The 16,682-nt window shown below is 40.3% G+C and overlaps 1 protein-coding gene across 1 annotated transcript in view; it reads left to right on the forward strand.

Moving 5' to 3' along the window:
- The window catches only part of CACNA1B (calcium voltage-gated channel subunit alpha1 B), a 221,697-nt gene that overhangs the window by 129,115 nt on the left and 75,900 nt on the right, over positions 1 to 16,682 (forward strand). Inside the window, exons 11-18 of the mRNA XM_018565415.1 lie at positions 4,751 to 4,960; positions 6,306 to 6,418; positions 7,357 to 7,469; positions 7,588 to 7,719; positions 8,697 to 8,769; positions 9,179 to 9,296; positions 10,605 to 10,672; positions 11,494 to 11,600. Coding sequence (XP_018420917.1) covers positions 4,751 to 4,960; positions 6,306 to 6,418; positions 7,357 to 7,469; positions 7,588 to 7,719; positions 8,697 to 8,769; positions 9,179 to 9,296; positions 10,605 to 10,672; positions 11,494 to 11,600 — 934 coding nt within the window. The remainder of the gene's footprint in view (positions 1 to 4,750; positions 4,961 to 6,305; positions 6,419 to 7,356; positions 7,470 to 7,587; positions 7,720 to 8,696; positions 8,770 to 9,178; positions 9,297 to 10,604; positions 10,673 to 11,493; positions 11,601 to 16,682) is intronic.

Consider the following 16,682-nt stretch of genomic DNA (forward strand, 5'->3'; position numbering starts at 1 on the left):
GTCTTGCCTAGGGCAGCACGAAACCTAAATACACCGCTGCTCCTCGGCCGCTCTATAGCGGCAGCGGCTGATGAGAAGAGAGAACTGACACGGCGATCGCTGCTGTTGAAGGAGTAGAATCAGTGCCGCACTGTAGCTGTCCTTACTCCGGTGTTCTATCGAAAGCTCACTGTACAGAGCTCCAGTGTTTCTGAGCACCAGAGGTAGTTAGAGATCTCAATGAGTTGGAGCTTTCGATAGAACACCGGATCCTGCAGCTTCCTCCGCCCACCTCAGCTGCCATAGGCTGGGAGGAAGACTGCAGAGCTGCTACTGGCTGGAAGGACAGCACGGGAGAAGCAGGACACCTGGGACATGGAGGATGCTTTTTTCTGCATTACACTGCTGGCCTCTGTACTCTGCATCACACCACTGGCCTCTGCACTCTGCATTGTTACTGATCTCTGTTCTCTGTGTCACACCACTTACCTGGCGGAGTTAAGGGCGGGGCACGGTAGGGGTCAGGTGGCGCGACTGGTGGCGAGTAACTCTTAAGGCCTGGCTAGTAGCTCAGGACTTGAAATTTTGAGCCCTGCCCTACTCTATTCAAAACTGAACAAAACAAGTTTTTTCTTCTATTTAACAGTGTATACACTGCAGTGTGTGTCAGTATTGTTTGAAAACAGCACAGACTGATCTGCTAAAATAATCATGTGATAATGGAAGCCCTCTTTATGTTAGTGAAGGCTGATCCCGGGTGGTCGTCTGCTTACATATCCGCTATTCTATACTTTATAAAACTGTTGACAGCAGAGAGTGTCTGAGAACTGTGAAGAAGTCACGAGCTTCAGCTATGGAAGCTTGAGGTTAAGACGGCTGTTTATTCACCGTGGAGACACCCACTGAATCTGAACTCGCTGGCGGTGGAGTGAAAGCTTTTTGCAAGAATGTCAGAAGCAGCTGAGTCCAAGACGCCCGCACAACCCTCATGCACGATGCTGCGGCCAGCTTGCCGGTCATAATGACACGAATCCAGGGTCCATTACAGATGGATTACTATAGACTGTGCAAGCCGCTCCAGCCAATCCTCCCCCCATCTCCCCACCAACACCAATCAATGCCTCATCGATCGTTCAGTTCCTGGAGGCGGGCGGAGACTTCTGCTTTAACCCTTTCCCTGCTAGACATTCATGGGTTTACCTTAACCCTCTCCCCCATAATCCTTGCCCACTAGCATTTGTAAAAGAATTGTGCATAACAGGTTTCTTCAGTCTCTTTATAATTTACGTGAAACCAGGGGAATGCTAACCTAGATCCCTGCTAAACTCCTTTGCATTTCTTAAAGGACCTGTTTATTGTCAATACTATATCAAAAAGTATTTGGGTTCAAAAAGACTTGTGTTGTTTTAAATGAAAGAGAAGATCATATGCAAATGAGCAGCCTTTCTTCGGTACCAAGAGCCTTCATGCAAGGTGTCTGTGCCCTCCCCCTCTGACATGGTGTTAACGGAAAACATAAGTCATGCAGGAGCAGAGCAGTTAAAACACCAATGGCATCATGGAATTTGGTTTGGGTACACTAATGAGAAGGTGTGGCCGCACAGTGCGCCGTAATTTAACATTTCTTCTATTTGATAAATACCATTAAAAAAGTAAAATACAGTATGTATGAATTATGTGTCTTATCTGTCTGTCTAGCTATCTATTCTGTCTATCTGATCTTCTACAAGTGTACCTGTCGTGATCTGAAAAGTAGACCTAAACCCCACAGAGGCTCTTCTATCCCCTGAATACATAGACAGGTTACTGTAAATATTTAGGATTTTTACACAGCTATAAAGAGCTGGTGAAGGAGAGATTCCCGAAGAACCTTCTGCCAGTTGAGTCATACGCAGACATTAGACTTGGCAAAATCTCCCCATCCCTTCCTGTTGTTGTAGCCTCAATGCGTACCGGCATTTCTGCTCCAGCGGCCACCCTCATGAATAATGAACTCTGGACAGGCAATGTATAATTAAGGTGGGAAGTGTCTCCCCTATTTAAGGACACCTTCGATTGGGCCCGTGGTTAACGACGTTACCCAAAATCCTTCAGGCCAATTACTGGCTGATTGCGGATTATATAGCCACTGCTAATGTGATAAGGAAAGACACATCCGTTATAATGGCGATGTAGAAGTAACCGATCCTTTCATCTTATAAGATTTATCACATCTAGAGAGCCATCCAGGCTGAGGAAGAATGTTTTACTTTAAAAAAAAAGGTGCAGGGAATAAAATAAAGTGAGAAAACCATCTGTTTACAGTGAAGCCATTTTTTCATGCCCAAGTCGGCACACTGTGAACCAAAGAAAATGGATGAACTCCTGTCACGTCAATACCTAAGAGGTATTGTTACATGCAGTCATACTACCAATCGGATCCAGAACATACTTAGGAATTTTGTTTACATTTTGCATTCTACTGTCAGATATTTTCATTTCGGCATTCATAAAGAGCTTGTTACCTGGTAAATCACAGTAGATAAAAAGGTGTAACAATGTGTGCAATTACATATGTTGCTGAGCAGTGGCTATTTTCTTTATTGCAACTTTTTTTCAGCCCTGAATTACATGTTACACAGGAAGCCAGGTGAGCGTGTTAAAATTTATTTTCTCAAAATCAGCCACTGATATACTTAATATTGTAAATTTACCAAAATGTAGGTTTTGACAATACTCTCACATTTATACTTGCTCACTTTTCCATATTTTGATTATTGTATTTCATGCGCACACTTGTGAATACACCCTCTAGTGGACATCTGTATATCAAGCAACGTGATCATCTCTCCTGCCCTCTAGTGGTCATCTGTATATAAAGTAGTGTGATTATGTCTCCTGCCCTCTAGTGGTCATCTGTATATCAAGCAGTGTGATTATCCTTCCCTCCCTCTAGTGGTCATCTGTATATCAAGCAGTGTGATGATCTCTTTTTCCCTCTAGTGGTCATCTGTATATCAGGCAATGTGATTACCTTTTTCTCCCTCTAGTGGTCATCTGTATAGCAAGTAATGTGATTAGCGTTTCCTCACACCACTGTATATCAAGCAATGTAATTTGCATTCCCTTTCTCTAGTGGTCATCTGTATATGAAGCCGTGTGATTAGTCCTCCTTCCCTCTAATGGTCATACGTGCATCAAACAATGTGATTTTGCATTCCCTCTTTCTAGTGAACCTCTGTATATCAAACAGTGTGACTAGGGCACTTCTGTAGCCTGCTCTATAAGGCCCCGTTCACACCAAGGCGTTAAGTTTCGCGTTTTTTCCGCACTGAAACGCATGCAACATAAAATCCCATGTATTCCTATGGGGGCCGTTCACACAAACGTACTGAATCGGGTGGAAAAATACGCCTGATGTTTGAAATAGAAAAAAGAAAAGGCTAGTTGCACTCCTTACCGGTATGACCCCGTGATCGGGGAGGTGTGCATCATTGCTATGCCTGATGAAGGGACCCTGTGTGGCCCCGAAAGCGCTTGTGTAACTGACATGAGTTTGCAATAAAATCTACGAACTTTGATCCTATAAGGATTTGGTGTGCTGGTGACGTTTCTGCAATTGATGTTTGAAATAGTCCCTGAGCTTCTTTTGTGGCTCTTATCAGCCCATTTTGCTCCCTAGACTACAATGTAAACTTGCCGATCAGAGCGTTTCTTAGCACGTTTTTGCAGCTGAAACTACTTTTCATTGGACAACTGTAACTGTAAAAACATTTTGGGCTAGTTCACACCAGCCTTAGTGCGTTCCGGCCCGATTCGGTGCCGAAACACACGGGATCATATCTCGGCCAGCTCACTTTGTTTTGGGGCAGGATGGAGCATGGCGGTGCATTTAAGTCAATGGGACCGCGGCCACACCCGAATCGGGCCTTAACGCACTGGGGCTGGTGTGATCTAGCTCTTTAGCTTATTTATCATTAGTATTTTTATAGCCCTGGACATTTTATGCAGTGCTTTACATGATAAACATTCACATCAATCCCTGCCATCACAATCACACACATACTAGGGCCAATTTACTTACCAGCATTTATTTGGAGTATGTGAGGAAACTCGTACAAACAAAGGGAGAACATGCAAAATCCTTTGAACAGCAGATCCCAGTGCTGCAAAGCAGAAGTTCTAACCACTAAGGCACTATGCTGCCCAGCTAGGGAGTCCACCTTCAAGTAACCGAGCATTGTGTTTGTTCGACACAAACTTGACAAGCCTTGTGGTTTGGTAATATAAGCGAGTGCTTAAAACTTATTTTATGGTCTCGTAAAGCCGAACTCCTGGCTGAAATAAAACATCAAGTAATGCATTTATCAGTTCATTAAAAATTAAAGATATTTCAAATAGATGTAGGATAATTGCTTGAATCTGTTTTAATATCAGCTTCCTGTAATCTCCTGCACTCGGACTGAGCGAGCAAGGGCCTTCAATGGGAGCATCAGGCTCTGCTGTACTGCACATGTGCTGATAGGGAGTTTGCTGATAGAAGGATACAAAGCAAATAACTCACCAATGTGCTGTTCTTTCCATGTCCAGTCAGCAGAATGGGAACATGTTTCCTGATTAAACTGTGTTGCTGCTGGGAGTGGCTGTGCTGTCTGGCAGGGTGCTTTGATCACAGGACTAGCTGTTCAGAGTTACAGATAAGAGGGTAGATCATCTGTCAAATATGTAATTCAACTGTGTATTTTGCTGCTTTCCAAGAGTTTCTCTGTAACCTTTTTTTTAAAATCCACAGGATCCCCCTTTGCCCGGTCAAGCTTGAAAAGTGGAAAAAATGAGAGCTCGTCCTACCTCCGCCGCAAGGAAAAGATGTTCCGGTTTTTCATCCGCCGTATGGTTAAGGCACAAAGTTTTTACTGGTTTGTGCTGTGCGTTGTGGCACTGAACACGCTTTGTGTCGCCATCGTACACTACAACCAGCCAGACTGGCTCACCAAAGCCCTGTGTAAGTAGCTGACTCGACACTACCTTTTGGTCCTTTTATAATTAATAATATTATATTGTTTAAGGTTCTTGCAGAAAGGTACGTGTTCTCTGCCAACAGTTGTACCTTCAACCTTACAAAGAACCTCAGTAAGTGTTGTTGTTATAGAAAAACACTTAAAGTGGACCTATGGCCAGGCTATGGACATTCAAATATTTGCAAGTTCTTGAGGAACTGAAAATGAGCTTTCACAGCAAAAGCACTGAAGTCATTCAAGTATTTTTTGTCAGAGAGATGGAAGTTTTCTGCGAGTCACTGCTGGGTGGGGGAAGTGGGGTGAGCTGAGCTGCTGAGCCACTGCTTGGAGGAAGAAACGGGTAGCTGAGCTGCTGAGACACTGCAGGAAGTTGGGGGAGCTGAGCTACTGCGTCACTGTTGGGAAGGCGAGCAGGGGAGCTGAGATGCTGAGAGAACCACTTGAACAGCTTCAGTTTTTCTACTGCGAGATTTGAGGGTGATTTCCTCCACAGAGCATGCAGCTACAGAGGTTAATGATAGCTTGTTTTAAAGCTTGATTAATGCTTGTTAAGAGAAATAGAAACACACAAAGATTCATTAGACAAAGCATGAGCTTACTTTAAGGTTTTCTTACCCTGTAAAATGTTAAATCATTTTACCTTTCTGCATCATTGGTATATATTTTTCAGTCAGCAATTATATTATAAGTTAACAAAAGGTTTATTAAAGTAGTGCTTTATTCTTTCTTGTTATGTTATCAATAATAACCTTACATGATAGTTAAATAATGGTTTTATTCCAAGAGATAACAAGTGCACATCTGTAATATTCATGTATACGTGTTGAATGTTTTGTGTAGAAAGCTTTTGTAAGACTAATGAGCACAGTTAAGATAACTCATGCAGCTCAGTGAATTGATGCTTTTGTCATTAGCAAAGGATTCTAGGAGTCAGAAGAGAAATGGACTATTGAGTCACCTATACAATAATTTGGCAAACATTGAATATTGTATTAAATTGAAGTTCTGTGGAAGCACACTGTAATATTCCAGGCGTTAGCAGTAACATTTAAACTTTTTTCCTTAAATTTCTCCATAAAGAACAGCCTCAGCCAACATCTGGCATTGCACAACAAGCAGGTTCATTGCTGCGTTAGCACCTGACTCTCTAAAATGTCACATTGTGGATATTCTTCATCAGGAACTGTCCCCTAACAAGTGTTTTCTATGATGTTTAACCTACTTTTCTTGTAGCATTTTATATCAATATATCCTGTCAAATAAATTGAAAACAATACCAGATAAAAAGGAAAAGGATAGAGTTATTGTTGATTCTTATTTGTTTTACAGATTTTGCAGAGTTTGTTTTCCTGGGCCTCTTTCTGACCGAAATGTCCATGAAGATGTATGGTCTGGGTCCTCGACATTACTTTCACTCGTCCTTTAACTGTTTTGATTTTGGGGTGAGTTCTTCTGTCGTTAATAAACACTGTTTGATGCTGTTGTTTAATACTCTAACTTTACTTCAGATACCCAATGTTCAAGAATTCACATTTTCTAAACTGTATCTAAAGTCAAACTTTTTTTTCGTTCTTGGTAAAGTAGGGAAAAATTTAACCTCTGTCCGAATTTTATTGCTGGCTGTGTCCCCACTAGAAATAATCACCATCTCTCTTTGTCCTGATGACCAATAAAAGAGATGGTAAATACAAACTTTTACAGGTTTTACTAGAAAAGGAGGTGTGTGTAGAATTCTACTAATTGGGGAGTCTGTTCTGGCGACAACTAAGAGGGGAGTATTTCTCAAATCCTTTTGTGTTTCCTGGACATGCAGCACAGACAGCAAAATACATTTTATAGTTTTTAACTTTTCTCTACCTTTTTCAAAACTAATAAAAGAAAAAGCTTTTTGATGTACTTTTTTTTCCTGTGAACTTAATTGGGTATCGGAAGAAAGGTTAGGATGACTCTATTAAATGACAAATAAAAACTGAAAAATTAAAATCAAGCTTGAAGAAGGGAACTAAGTGTTTCTTAAAAACTGCATCTTAAATTATATTATGTGAAAGGTTTCGCCTATGTTTTACTTTGCTACAAATACAAATTTAATTACACTGGGGATTATCAAAAAGAATGGTTTAGTGGCTTTAACTTCCTGCAGGATAGTCATTTGACTATACAGCAGCATCTCCATGCTGACTGCAACAAGGGATTATGGGAAATAAGGCAGGGATGGCATTCATGAAGGTTTTCCAGTTTTTTTTTCTTGCAGGATACTCATGGCTGTCTTTGTTTCCTGAAAAATGTAGTTTGCCAGTTAATCACCAACCTCATCCTCCTCTTCAGTTGGTGATTTTTCAATGCAGTATAAACGCCATTTTTTTGTGTGTTGTTCTTACAGGTAATAGTGGGGAGTATCTTCGAAGTTATTTGGGCGGCAGTAAAACCAGGAACCTCTTTTGGGATCAGTGTGCTTCGAGCTCTGAGGCTTCTCCGTATTTTCAAAGTCACAAAGTAAGAGCTCCATCAGCCTTGTTGTGACCCTGTGTCACCCATGTTAGAGCTTGACCATTACAAGTTATGCTATAGGTTCATGTGATACGGGTTATAAACATGTTGCTGGTGTTTGCAGGTACTGGAACTCCTTGAGAAATTTGGTGGTGTCCTTGCTGAACTCCATGAAATCCATCGTCAGCCTTTTGTTTCTTCTTTTCCTCTTCATCGTGGTCTTCGCTCTTTTGGGGATGCAACTGTTTGGGGGACAGTAAGTGTCAGTCATGGCTCTGGTGATAATGTTGTTTATCTTTAGATACATGTTACCATGATCTATGGGATATAACATGGCAGCTCATAAACTGAGGATCTCTGATGTCTTTTGGGGGTGCAGAGCACTCAGCACTGGAGTCCCTAGAGATATAATAAATTGTTACGTGTAAAGAATATCTTTAGTTAGACTGTAGCTTTGTATGTAATGTGAAGGGTTACAACTCCTGTCAAGTTTTTACTGCTGTCTCTGTTCATGCTAGGTAGATTCTCCCTCTCTGTGTGTCCTGGTGACCATTCTCACTGGGACGAGAAGTCATTGGAAATCCACAATTTTACAATTGTCGCTGAAATAAGAGGTGAGATGAAATCTTCCAGTGGGGACACCTGATCTGGTAATAACTGCCCAGGAGTGGATTTCCTCTCACTTTAAAGAGATCTCCTCTCACTTCCTCTTGTACAGGACAGGTAGGGAAAGAAAGAACGAGACCCAGGCAATAAAAACTAAAAACAAAACACTGACTGCAGTTTTACCCATTTCACACTAATTAAATGTTTTGGCTTTATATAAATGTAACTCTTCAAACTACCTCCAAAATTGTCCAGCACTCATTGACAATTGAAACCATAACGTTGTGTAGGCTGATTGTATATAGTAAACCTTTTAAATGAACCTGTCCCAACTCCACAATAAGCTGATCCAGAAAAGGTAGAGGAAGCCATATACTCTTATGTACATTGTGAAGCTGTTAGATGGTGTGCAGAAACATTTATGTGACAGGGCACCAGCTATCAGACTTCAAGAAACCTCTTCTTATCTGACTCTCAAACTGAAGAGTCAGATATAGAAAACGTAAGTCACCAAGACAGAAGGTGGAAGGAAACCCAAAATGTTCTACCTTATTAAAAACATAAACAAAGTTTTAGCTTTAGATTAACTTTAAAGTAATGGATGTATTAATCTTTTATGTTATTCAGATTTTACTTTGAAGAGGAAACAAGAAACACAAATTTTGACACCTTCCCAACTGCCATTTTGACCGTTTTTCAGGTGGGTCTAAGATATGTTGATGTTAAAGCTCACAATTTGTATTGTTTGTTGTATTTATTGACTTTTCTGTTTGTTGTGCAACTAAAATGTTAAAGACTCCATTTCCATATTTATTATATTCTTTGGTGTCTCTGACTTCAGTTCCAGGAAACATGACCTGGGGAAGCGATTAGAACCTTTGCCTTGTGTTGCCAGGATACATCAGATTTTATATTCTGCATGTTTCTTTCTATGGTTTCCTCCCAGAATCCAGAAAACATATTGGAGTAATGTGTTGGTTCCGATAAATGTGATTGGTCAGCACTAAGCCATCAAATAAAGGACTTTAGATGTTCTGTCCTATGTACATGATATGATATGATATTATTTATCTCTGATTTCTTACTTCTGCCTATAATGTTGCTTGCAGATCCTGACAGGGGAGGACTGGAACAATGTCATGTACTTTGGGATCGAATCACAAGGGGGTGTCAGCAAAGGAATGTACTCCTGTATTTACTTCATCATCCTGACCCTGTTTGGAAACTGTATCCTTTGACATCAGGATAGTTTGATCATTTTAGCTCCCATACCTGTATACCCGCATGAACCAGAGCAATTTCTACATTTCCACTATGGGCCTATTGATTTTGCAATAACTTTGTCATTATTTAGTAATACATATATCATATTTCAAGATGGACAAGGCTTTAATTTAGCAATATTGTCTTTCAAAGATTATTTTATTCTTTATGCAATTAGCAGGCACCAAAGGTAACAAAATTAATCAGCAAAACTTATGATCTCTGCCGATTGCAGAGCTATAGGTCTGACTCAACAGGGGGACCCCTGCAGAGAGGACACTGTTGCCACACAAAGAGCAACGGTCCTTCTCTGCAGCATGCTGGCAGGGTAAAGCCTTTTCTGCTAAGGCTGCTTTCTAAAGATAAATAACTGTAACACTTTGCACATCTTTTGTTTTGATGTATTTAGCTAATTTAAGCCAAAAATGTAGTTGGACTTTAAGGCAAAACAAAACCTTCTTATGCGTAAAGGAAGGTGCCATGTTACCTTCTATTTAAATCTGCAGTTGCCATGGTGCTGCACATGTGATCAGCTATGACAGAAGCCATTTGAGGGCTTGAAAGATAAGTTGAGAGCTGACATAAGCACACTGCTAGCCTTGGCAGTTTTGACCAGAGGCTGCCTTGAATGGAGCATACAATGAGTATGGTCTAGGAGGCAGACAGTAAGTAAACCACTGGATAAAAAAACATTGGTATGTTTTATTTAAACCAGAACTAGCCCCACTAATCTAATGTCTCCCAAAACAGTGACTTTTAAGGCATGCCAACTGTCAAGGTTGCTAGTGTGCTCATTTCAGCTCTCAACCGAACTTTCAAGCCCTCAAATGGCTGGTGTCATAGCTGATCACATGTGCAACTGCAATCCAAATAGAGGCTAAGATTGCACCTTCTTTGGCTGTACACTGCACTTTAAGGATTTAATAACATATATTGAACATTTCTAGCTTGAGCTTTCTTTTGGGAAACAGTTAAATTGGTGGGTTCTGTTCCGCTTTAAATCCAACATATTTATGCTTGATAGGAGTATACCTTTAAAGAGAGACTCCAGTTGGTAAACAGTTCTTGTTACAAGGTTAAACCCTCATAAGTGATGCATAAACCCGTGGCATACATGTGCACAACAGTGACTTTTGGTAGAGATGGTCATGTTTGTGTATGAGCTCCTCTGGTTATCCATCACTGCTTGCAGTACTTTATCTGCCTGTACAGACTCATCACCAGTTTATTACATGTTCAAAATTTGTTTGTTCTGTCCTTAGCCTGAACCAGACACCCTCCTGAATGTATTTTTAGCCATTGCTGTCGACAATCTGGCCAACGCACAGGAACTTACGAAGGTACGGGGCTTACTGAAAATAATTTTAAAGGAGATGTGAACCCTTAACTAAATGACATTTAGTTTGATATGCACTGTTTAATATACATAATTGTCCTAAAAACCAATGCTTGTCTTGACCTTCTTTTGCACCCTTTGCTGCATCTCAGTGCTGATTATCTCCTGCAGCCTCTTTGTAGACACTTCCATTTTATATGCTCTCCAGTGATGGCTGCTTGGCATTTCTGATTGCGGATTCTTGATGGTGACAACAGTGGACCATGCCTGGTATTACTCTAAGGAAAGCTGCAGAGTATGGAAACTATAAAATGACTTTTGACATTATATGTCGACAGTTATATGAGATTTAAGTGATTAGGATTACGTATGCTTTAAAATTTCATGAAAATGTTGTAGGTAGTCACACATAAGACAATTTAGGGAGATTTATGTGTGTGTGTGTGTGTGTGTGTGTATGTGTGTAGTCATTATTCAAGAATATTTTCTCTCTTTTCTTGAAATGTGTTGAAAAACAATTGGCTGAAGTTTTTTTTATCATTTTCAGTTTTTCAGTCAAGCTGTCATGTGTTTGGTTCTCCCATATGATTGAAATCAGTGCTCCTGCATGAACATTTTCCTTATGATGATGTAAAAGACACACATTACCAATTGTGCAATTATCAGATGTTATAATCAAGCTGATCTCAATGGGTACATGGGAAAGCTGTTCTTTTTAAAAGAGAGGAAAGTAGTGTAACCTCTCTGCAAAATGTCTTTCCTTTCCTTGTAATTGAGTCACATTGGGTTTCCATATTGCTGGACTAAATAATGTCTCTGCCACAGGATGAGGAGGAGATGGAGGAGGCTACCAATCAGAAGCTGGCGCTCCAGAAAGCCAAAGAAGTGGCGGAAGTCAGCCCTATGTCCGCGGCCAACCTCTCAATCACAGCGTAAGGAATATAATTGTTTGTATTATACACAAACATGCAAACGTCTCTTAAAAGCACTTACACTTCCAGCACATGATCGGAGCTAACTCCAAGAAAGGGAGAGGAAAGCAGCTTTAAAAAAAACTAGTTCCTTTCCAGTTGCTATCATGTTCCGTCATGCTTGTACAGGCTCGTGAAATGTCAGTTGTAACCTACTGGGAAATGTTCAGATTTTGCTTTAAATAATGGGGGAATTGTAGAAAAATTAAATGCTGCAAACATTCTGTAGGTAGCAGTAGACTGCTTTGGAATAAATCACCGGCAGTAAGAATAATTTAAACAGATTCTCATGTAACAACATGGACACTTGATGAGCCTGTACTGCTGAAATAGAACAAGATAGTTCATGAGTACATTTACATAGCTGATTATCTTTCTGGCTAGTGGAAGTGGGATGCAATTTAAGTGTACATGAAAGGAACCATTTAAAAATACTTAATTTGACATCTCCACTTTAAGGGACTTTCCCTAATTCTATATGCAATACTAAAAAGCAATGTGTTGGTGGTTGCTTGGTTGACCCTGCACTGTCCTAATTCTAGCTATTGGCATCAATACTCCAAAACAATGAACATTAGCCCTAAATGGATGGTTAAGAGAGTTTAAAGTCTTGTCCAGTAGGTGTATAGTGGTCATGGCATAGACAGAACTGATCTAATTAGCTTTTACCTTTAACTTCCACCAGTGAACAGGCTTCCTGTCCTGTAATGTGTCAAGGTACGGACACTGACAGTCTACCAATTCATAGATTCTGTTTTGCAATTTATTTTCTGATTGGCTGACAGCAAAGAATTTAGTAGATTGGCATGCACACTCCTAGGGTGATAGGGCAGGCTGGGATATGTAGTTTTTCAACAGCAGGTTTTCCTAGCATGCACCAGACAGTTTTTAGGTCCATCCATATTGCAGACACAGGCTTGAATCCATAACTGGCGCCCGAGTTCAGGACAATCTGTCACAGCTCCCTCCAGCACATAAAAAGATTAAAAAGCAGATATGGACGTCAGATGGATGGTTTTGCTGAGCAGATGGCTTTTCTTTTTTTTTTAACCAGCGATGAATGCAGCAAGGCGGCTGCTTAACTCCCTATGCCGTGCTGGTGCTCAATACTGCGTTTTTATTTTACACCCAGCACTATCAATACACACAAAGACAACCAGTTACGTTTCAGAATTGTGACGCTACAGGCGCATAGACTTAGGAGTCAGGATGGGATTTCAGCCCATTTGGCAAAAAAAACCTCAGTGTGTAAAAGACTGAAGGATGAACAATGTGCCATTCTTGGCATAGAAACTTGGTCACATCAGTGCTAAAAAAAAAATGTATATTAGCAAAATGTGTTTTTAAAAAAACAGTGACAATAAAATTTTCAGGGTCCCACGAGGCAGAACATAAGATTTTCACATGCTGAACCTGACATATGTATTAAATAATTTGCCAACATAGAGGCAGAATGAGTAAGTAAAAGGATGCCATGGCATGAAAAATGGGATTACACCCTTACAAACCTGTTCAGATTCCAAAAAAACTCATTAAACTGTAGATGATGGTTTAGTGGTCCTCAAAGGTGAGGAAACCAATAAGGATTCCATAATTTAATTTTGGACATTGAATTGGATTCCCTGCCCCCTGTGAATCAGTATGACATAGTTAACCCCATAATAGCCTAGTACACTGGTGTAATTACGTAGAGCAAAGATTACACAGTAAGGGACCCACAAAGAGACAGATTTCCATTAATAGTGCCTTTAAGCACACAACATTTGGCATCCATTGCCCCTCTACCAGGTACACTTTCAGCACCATTTTTTAATGAGGTGTATGGTTAAAACGTCAAGTCGCACACTTGAGTACCTGTATTTAGGTTTCTGATGGCCAATGCATTTTGTTATGATTTTTATAAAACAAGCTTCTGTGACCATACACACCAGAGCATATGGCTTTATGCTTAATTATTGATCATCTGTGCAAGGCGCTAATGCTAGCATGTACTTTTTAATTAGTCAGAACGATTTTTAATTTAATGTGATCAGTCATCATCTAAATAACCCCACCAAGTGCCAGAATGTAAAGATATCTTCTCATTCTTGAGGCAACCTAGATCTTTACTCAATGTCAAGGGACCTAACAAGTTATCAGGTGACAAATTACTGCCTAGCACAGACATCGGAGTCGGTTCTGGTGGTAGGGGTAGCCAACAATGACTCACTTCCACGCTTTTATTAATCAATATATTAACATTGGTTATAAACTCTACTTAACCATCTTATCGCCAGAGGCTTTTCAGCTATGTAAATCTGGATTTTAGGGGAGATATTAAACTACATCTGTCATGAAAATGGCTATTGATCTCCTCCTGAAAATGCTAATTGACTGTCTGTGTCTGGTATCAGTATTTTTAGTTACCTCTTTCAGGTGATTGACAGGTGAAAGTTTTGAAACCAAAGCATTATAATGACAGCCAGACAGCTAACATTGTAAAGCCCATCTGCAGCCAAAATCTTTTTTTAATAGTGTATGTAAAGATCACAACCGCTGTCAAGATTTTATTGTGCCCTCACTCCCTATCCTAAAGAAATGAGAGGATGCAGTTGTCACCAGGATGGGAAGACACACATAGCAAAAACAAAAAACGAAAACCTGACATGTTCTAACCTTTCCTCACTGTACTAAATAAATGTTATTTTGTTGCCGTTGCTGCCCCCATCAAAGAGATATCCCAACACTTCCTGCCCGTTTGATACCCTATCACTGGAACAGGTAGTGAGGGAATATCAAGGAGCAATATTAAAACAGACAGAGGTTTTAATTATTTGTACAAAGCAAAAAAAAAAAAGGTTTTGGTCAGGCATTGGGCTTAAGGAGTAATTTTCTCATGTCAGGTTTAGGTTTCCTTTAATGGAGGTAATCAGGAGTGAGTGATAATGCAGATATATACAGTATTACATTTGTGCCTCAAAATGCTCTCGAATTTGGAAACAATGACTTCAAGAGTTTCCATCTAGACCAGAAACAGAACAACATTACAAGGCACACCGCAGAAGTGATACAGACAGGCTGCTGGCCTGCAGAGCTGACACTTTCTATGATTTGCCTTTTGTTCTTTTCTGGTTTGTATACTTTTTTCTTTTCTGTTTATTTTTCTCCTTTGTGTTTTTTTCTGCTCCTACTGTGGTCCTTGTGCTGTTCATACCTCATCATACCTCCCAGCATCCCCCGTGGATTTCATCCTGTATTCCCTAACCAGTAACTTGTGACCAGGGCTCACTGACATCACTGGTTGCCAGGAGGTGAGCTGGACGATCTGGCTTGTGTCAGGCCAAGCACCTGGTAACCAGTGATGTCAGCAAGCTGGGTGGGACGCCAGATAGAGCAAGTGACTGCGTGGTCCGGCATCTGCCCCCCCTTTTCCCTGAACACAAATCAGCACAACAAACACAAGGCCTCCCCCCCTCCTCCCAGTTAACATTCTCTGCCAGCATCCCCACCTTTTGAATGTATACTTTGGGATAAGCTGTCAAAGCCTGGGACCCCTCATTTAAATGATCTGTTAAAATAGAAGTGTTGTTGAGTTTGGAAGTAATATCCACTTATATGCGCCCGAGAACAATAATGTAATTTATTGCGGCTCACCAGTCCTTAGAGGTGGTGGTTGCATAACTTTTCAGGCTAAAAACATTTTCTACAAGTACAGAAAAATACCTGTTGATCCAGCCAGAAATTAAGGGAGCTTGTGCCAGCCTTCCCAGTTCTTTTCTGCAGACTACAGAACAACTCCCTCCTATGGTATGGAGATAAGTGCTGTTTCTCTATAGCTATAGTACAGTGAGTGAGCGTTGTCACCCTGGGGCAGGAAGTGTGTTACTGCAAGTATCACCTGATGAAAATAAAGGAAAAAAGCAGACAAAAAAACTACCTTCTAAAAAGGGACTATACACAGTGGGGTATAATACAATTTGGAAACCCTTTACTATTAGTAAGCTCATATGAGAATTATTTATGGGGGATGGAAAAAGTAAAGGGGATACACATATAATAAAGATTATTAAACCTAAATCCATCCAAAACTTTTTATCATTTTTGTTAGAGGAATTGTTAGAGCCTAAATCTTATTCATTTCTATGTTCCCATCTTCACCTTAGGAAGTGAGTGGAAGTTTCCCCAATGGTACCATAAAAACATAACAGATATTCAAACCCTTCACCATTCTATAGAAGTAAAAGAACAACATTTTGGCCAGGGTGGTGATTTATTGCATGTGACAGATGCCAACTTTAAGCTTGGCATGCAGAGATGAGGATATAGAAATAAAAATGGAGGAGAGAGAGAGCAAAGGAGAGTAAGAGAGAAATTGATATATGGGATAACTTATAATGGAGATTGTGTAGTGGTTAATGTCTTTATTTGGATGGTCATATTGGATTCATATGATAAGGTAGTGAAAAGAGCAGTGTTGTGCAGTAACACAGAGTAGCCAGATCAGATTTCAGCTTTTATAAGCAGATCCACCAAAGGCAAATTTTTACTGGCTGTTAACTTTACCACACTTTGCCCCTCGCTTGTTGCCTTTTTAAAAAAGCAAAATTCCTACCATTGCCTCCCTAGTGTATCCCATTTTTCAAAACATATTTAGCCTGTGCTCCAACCTCTTCCTCTTCACATACTCACACCCTTAGTCTTTTGTTCCGTACCCCACAGCTCTCCCTTATTCTTGCCTCATCCTTGGTTTAATTGTCTTCCTTGTAAAGCCCCAACTGCCCTTTTATCCTTCCCCTTTTTTATTTCTTATTTTATTTTCATACAATGATAGGGGTTCAAGGTTTTACTCCATGATCCCTCAGCTCTCCCGAAGTAAAACATTGATCTCCTCCCGATGTCCTCATGTACTTTATGGTTTGATATATTTTATTTCTCACTTTTTCTTTTCTTGCATGTGCAGTTTTGTAAAGCAAACTCGAGGTGCGATTTCTCGCAGCCCATCTGTCTGCAACGTAAATTTACCGTGAGTTGCCCTATGTTACGATATTCACTGTATGGACATCT

This window comes from Nanorana parkeri, unplaced genomic scaffold (assembly GCF_000935625.1).
Source record: "Nanorana parkeri isolate BGI_ZX_2015 unplaced genomic scaffold, ASM93562v1 scaffold845, whole genome shotgun sequence".
Lineage (NCBI taxonomy): Eukaryota > Metazoa > Chordata > Amphibia > Anura > Dicroglossidae > Nanorana > Nanorana parkeri.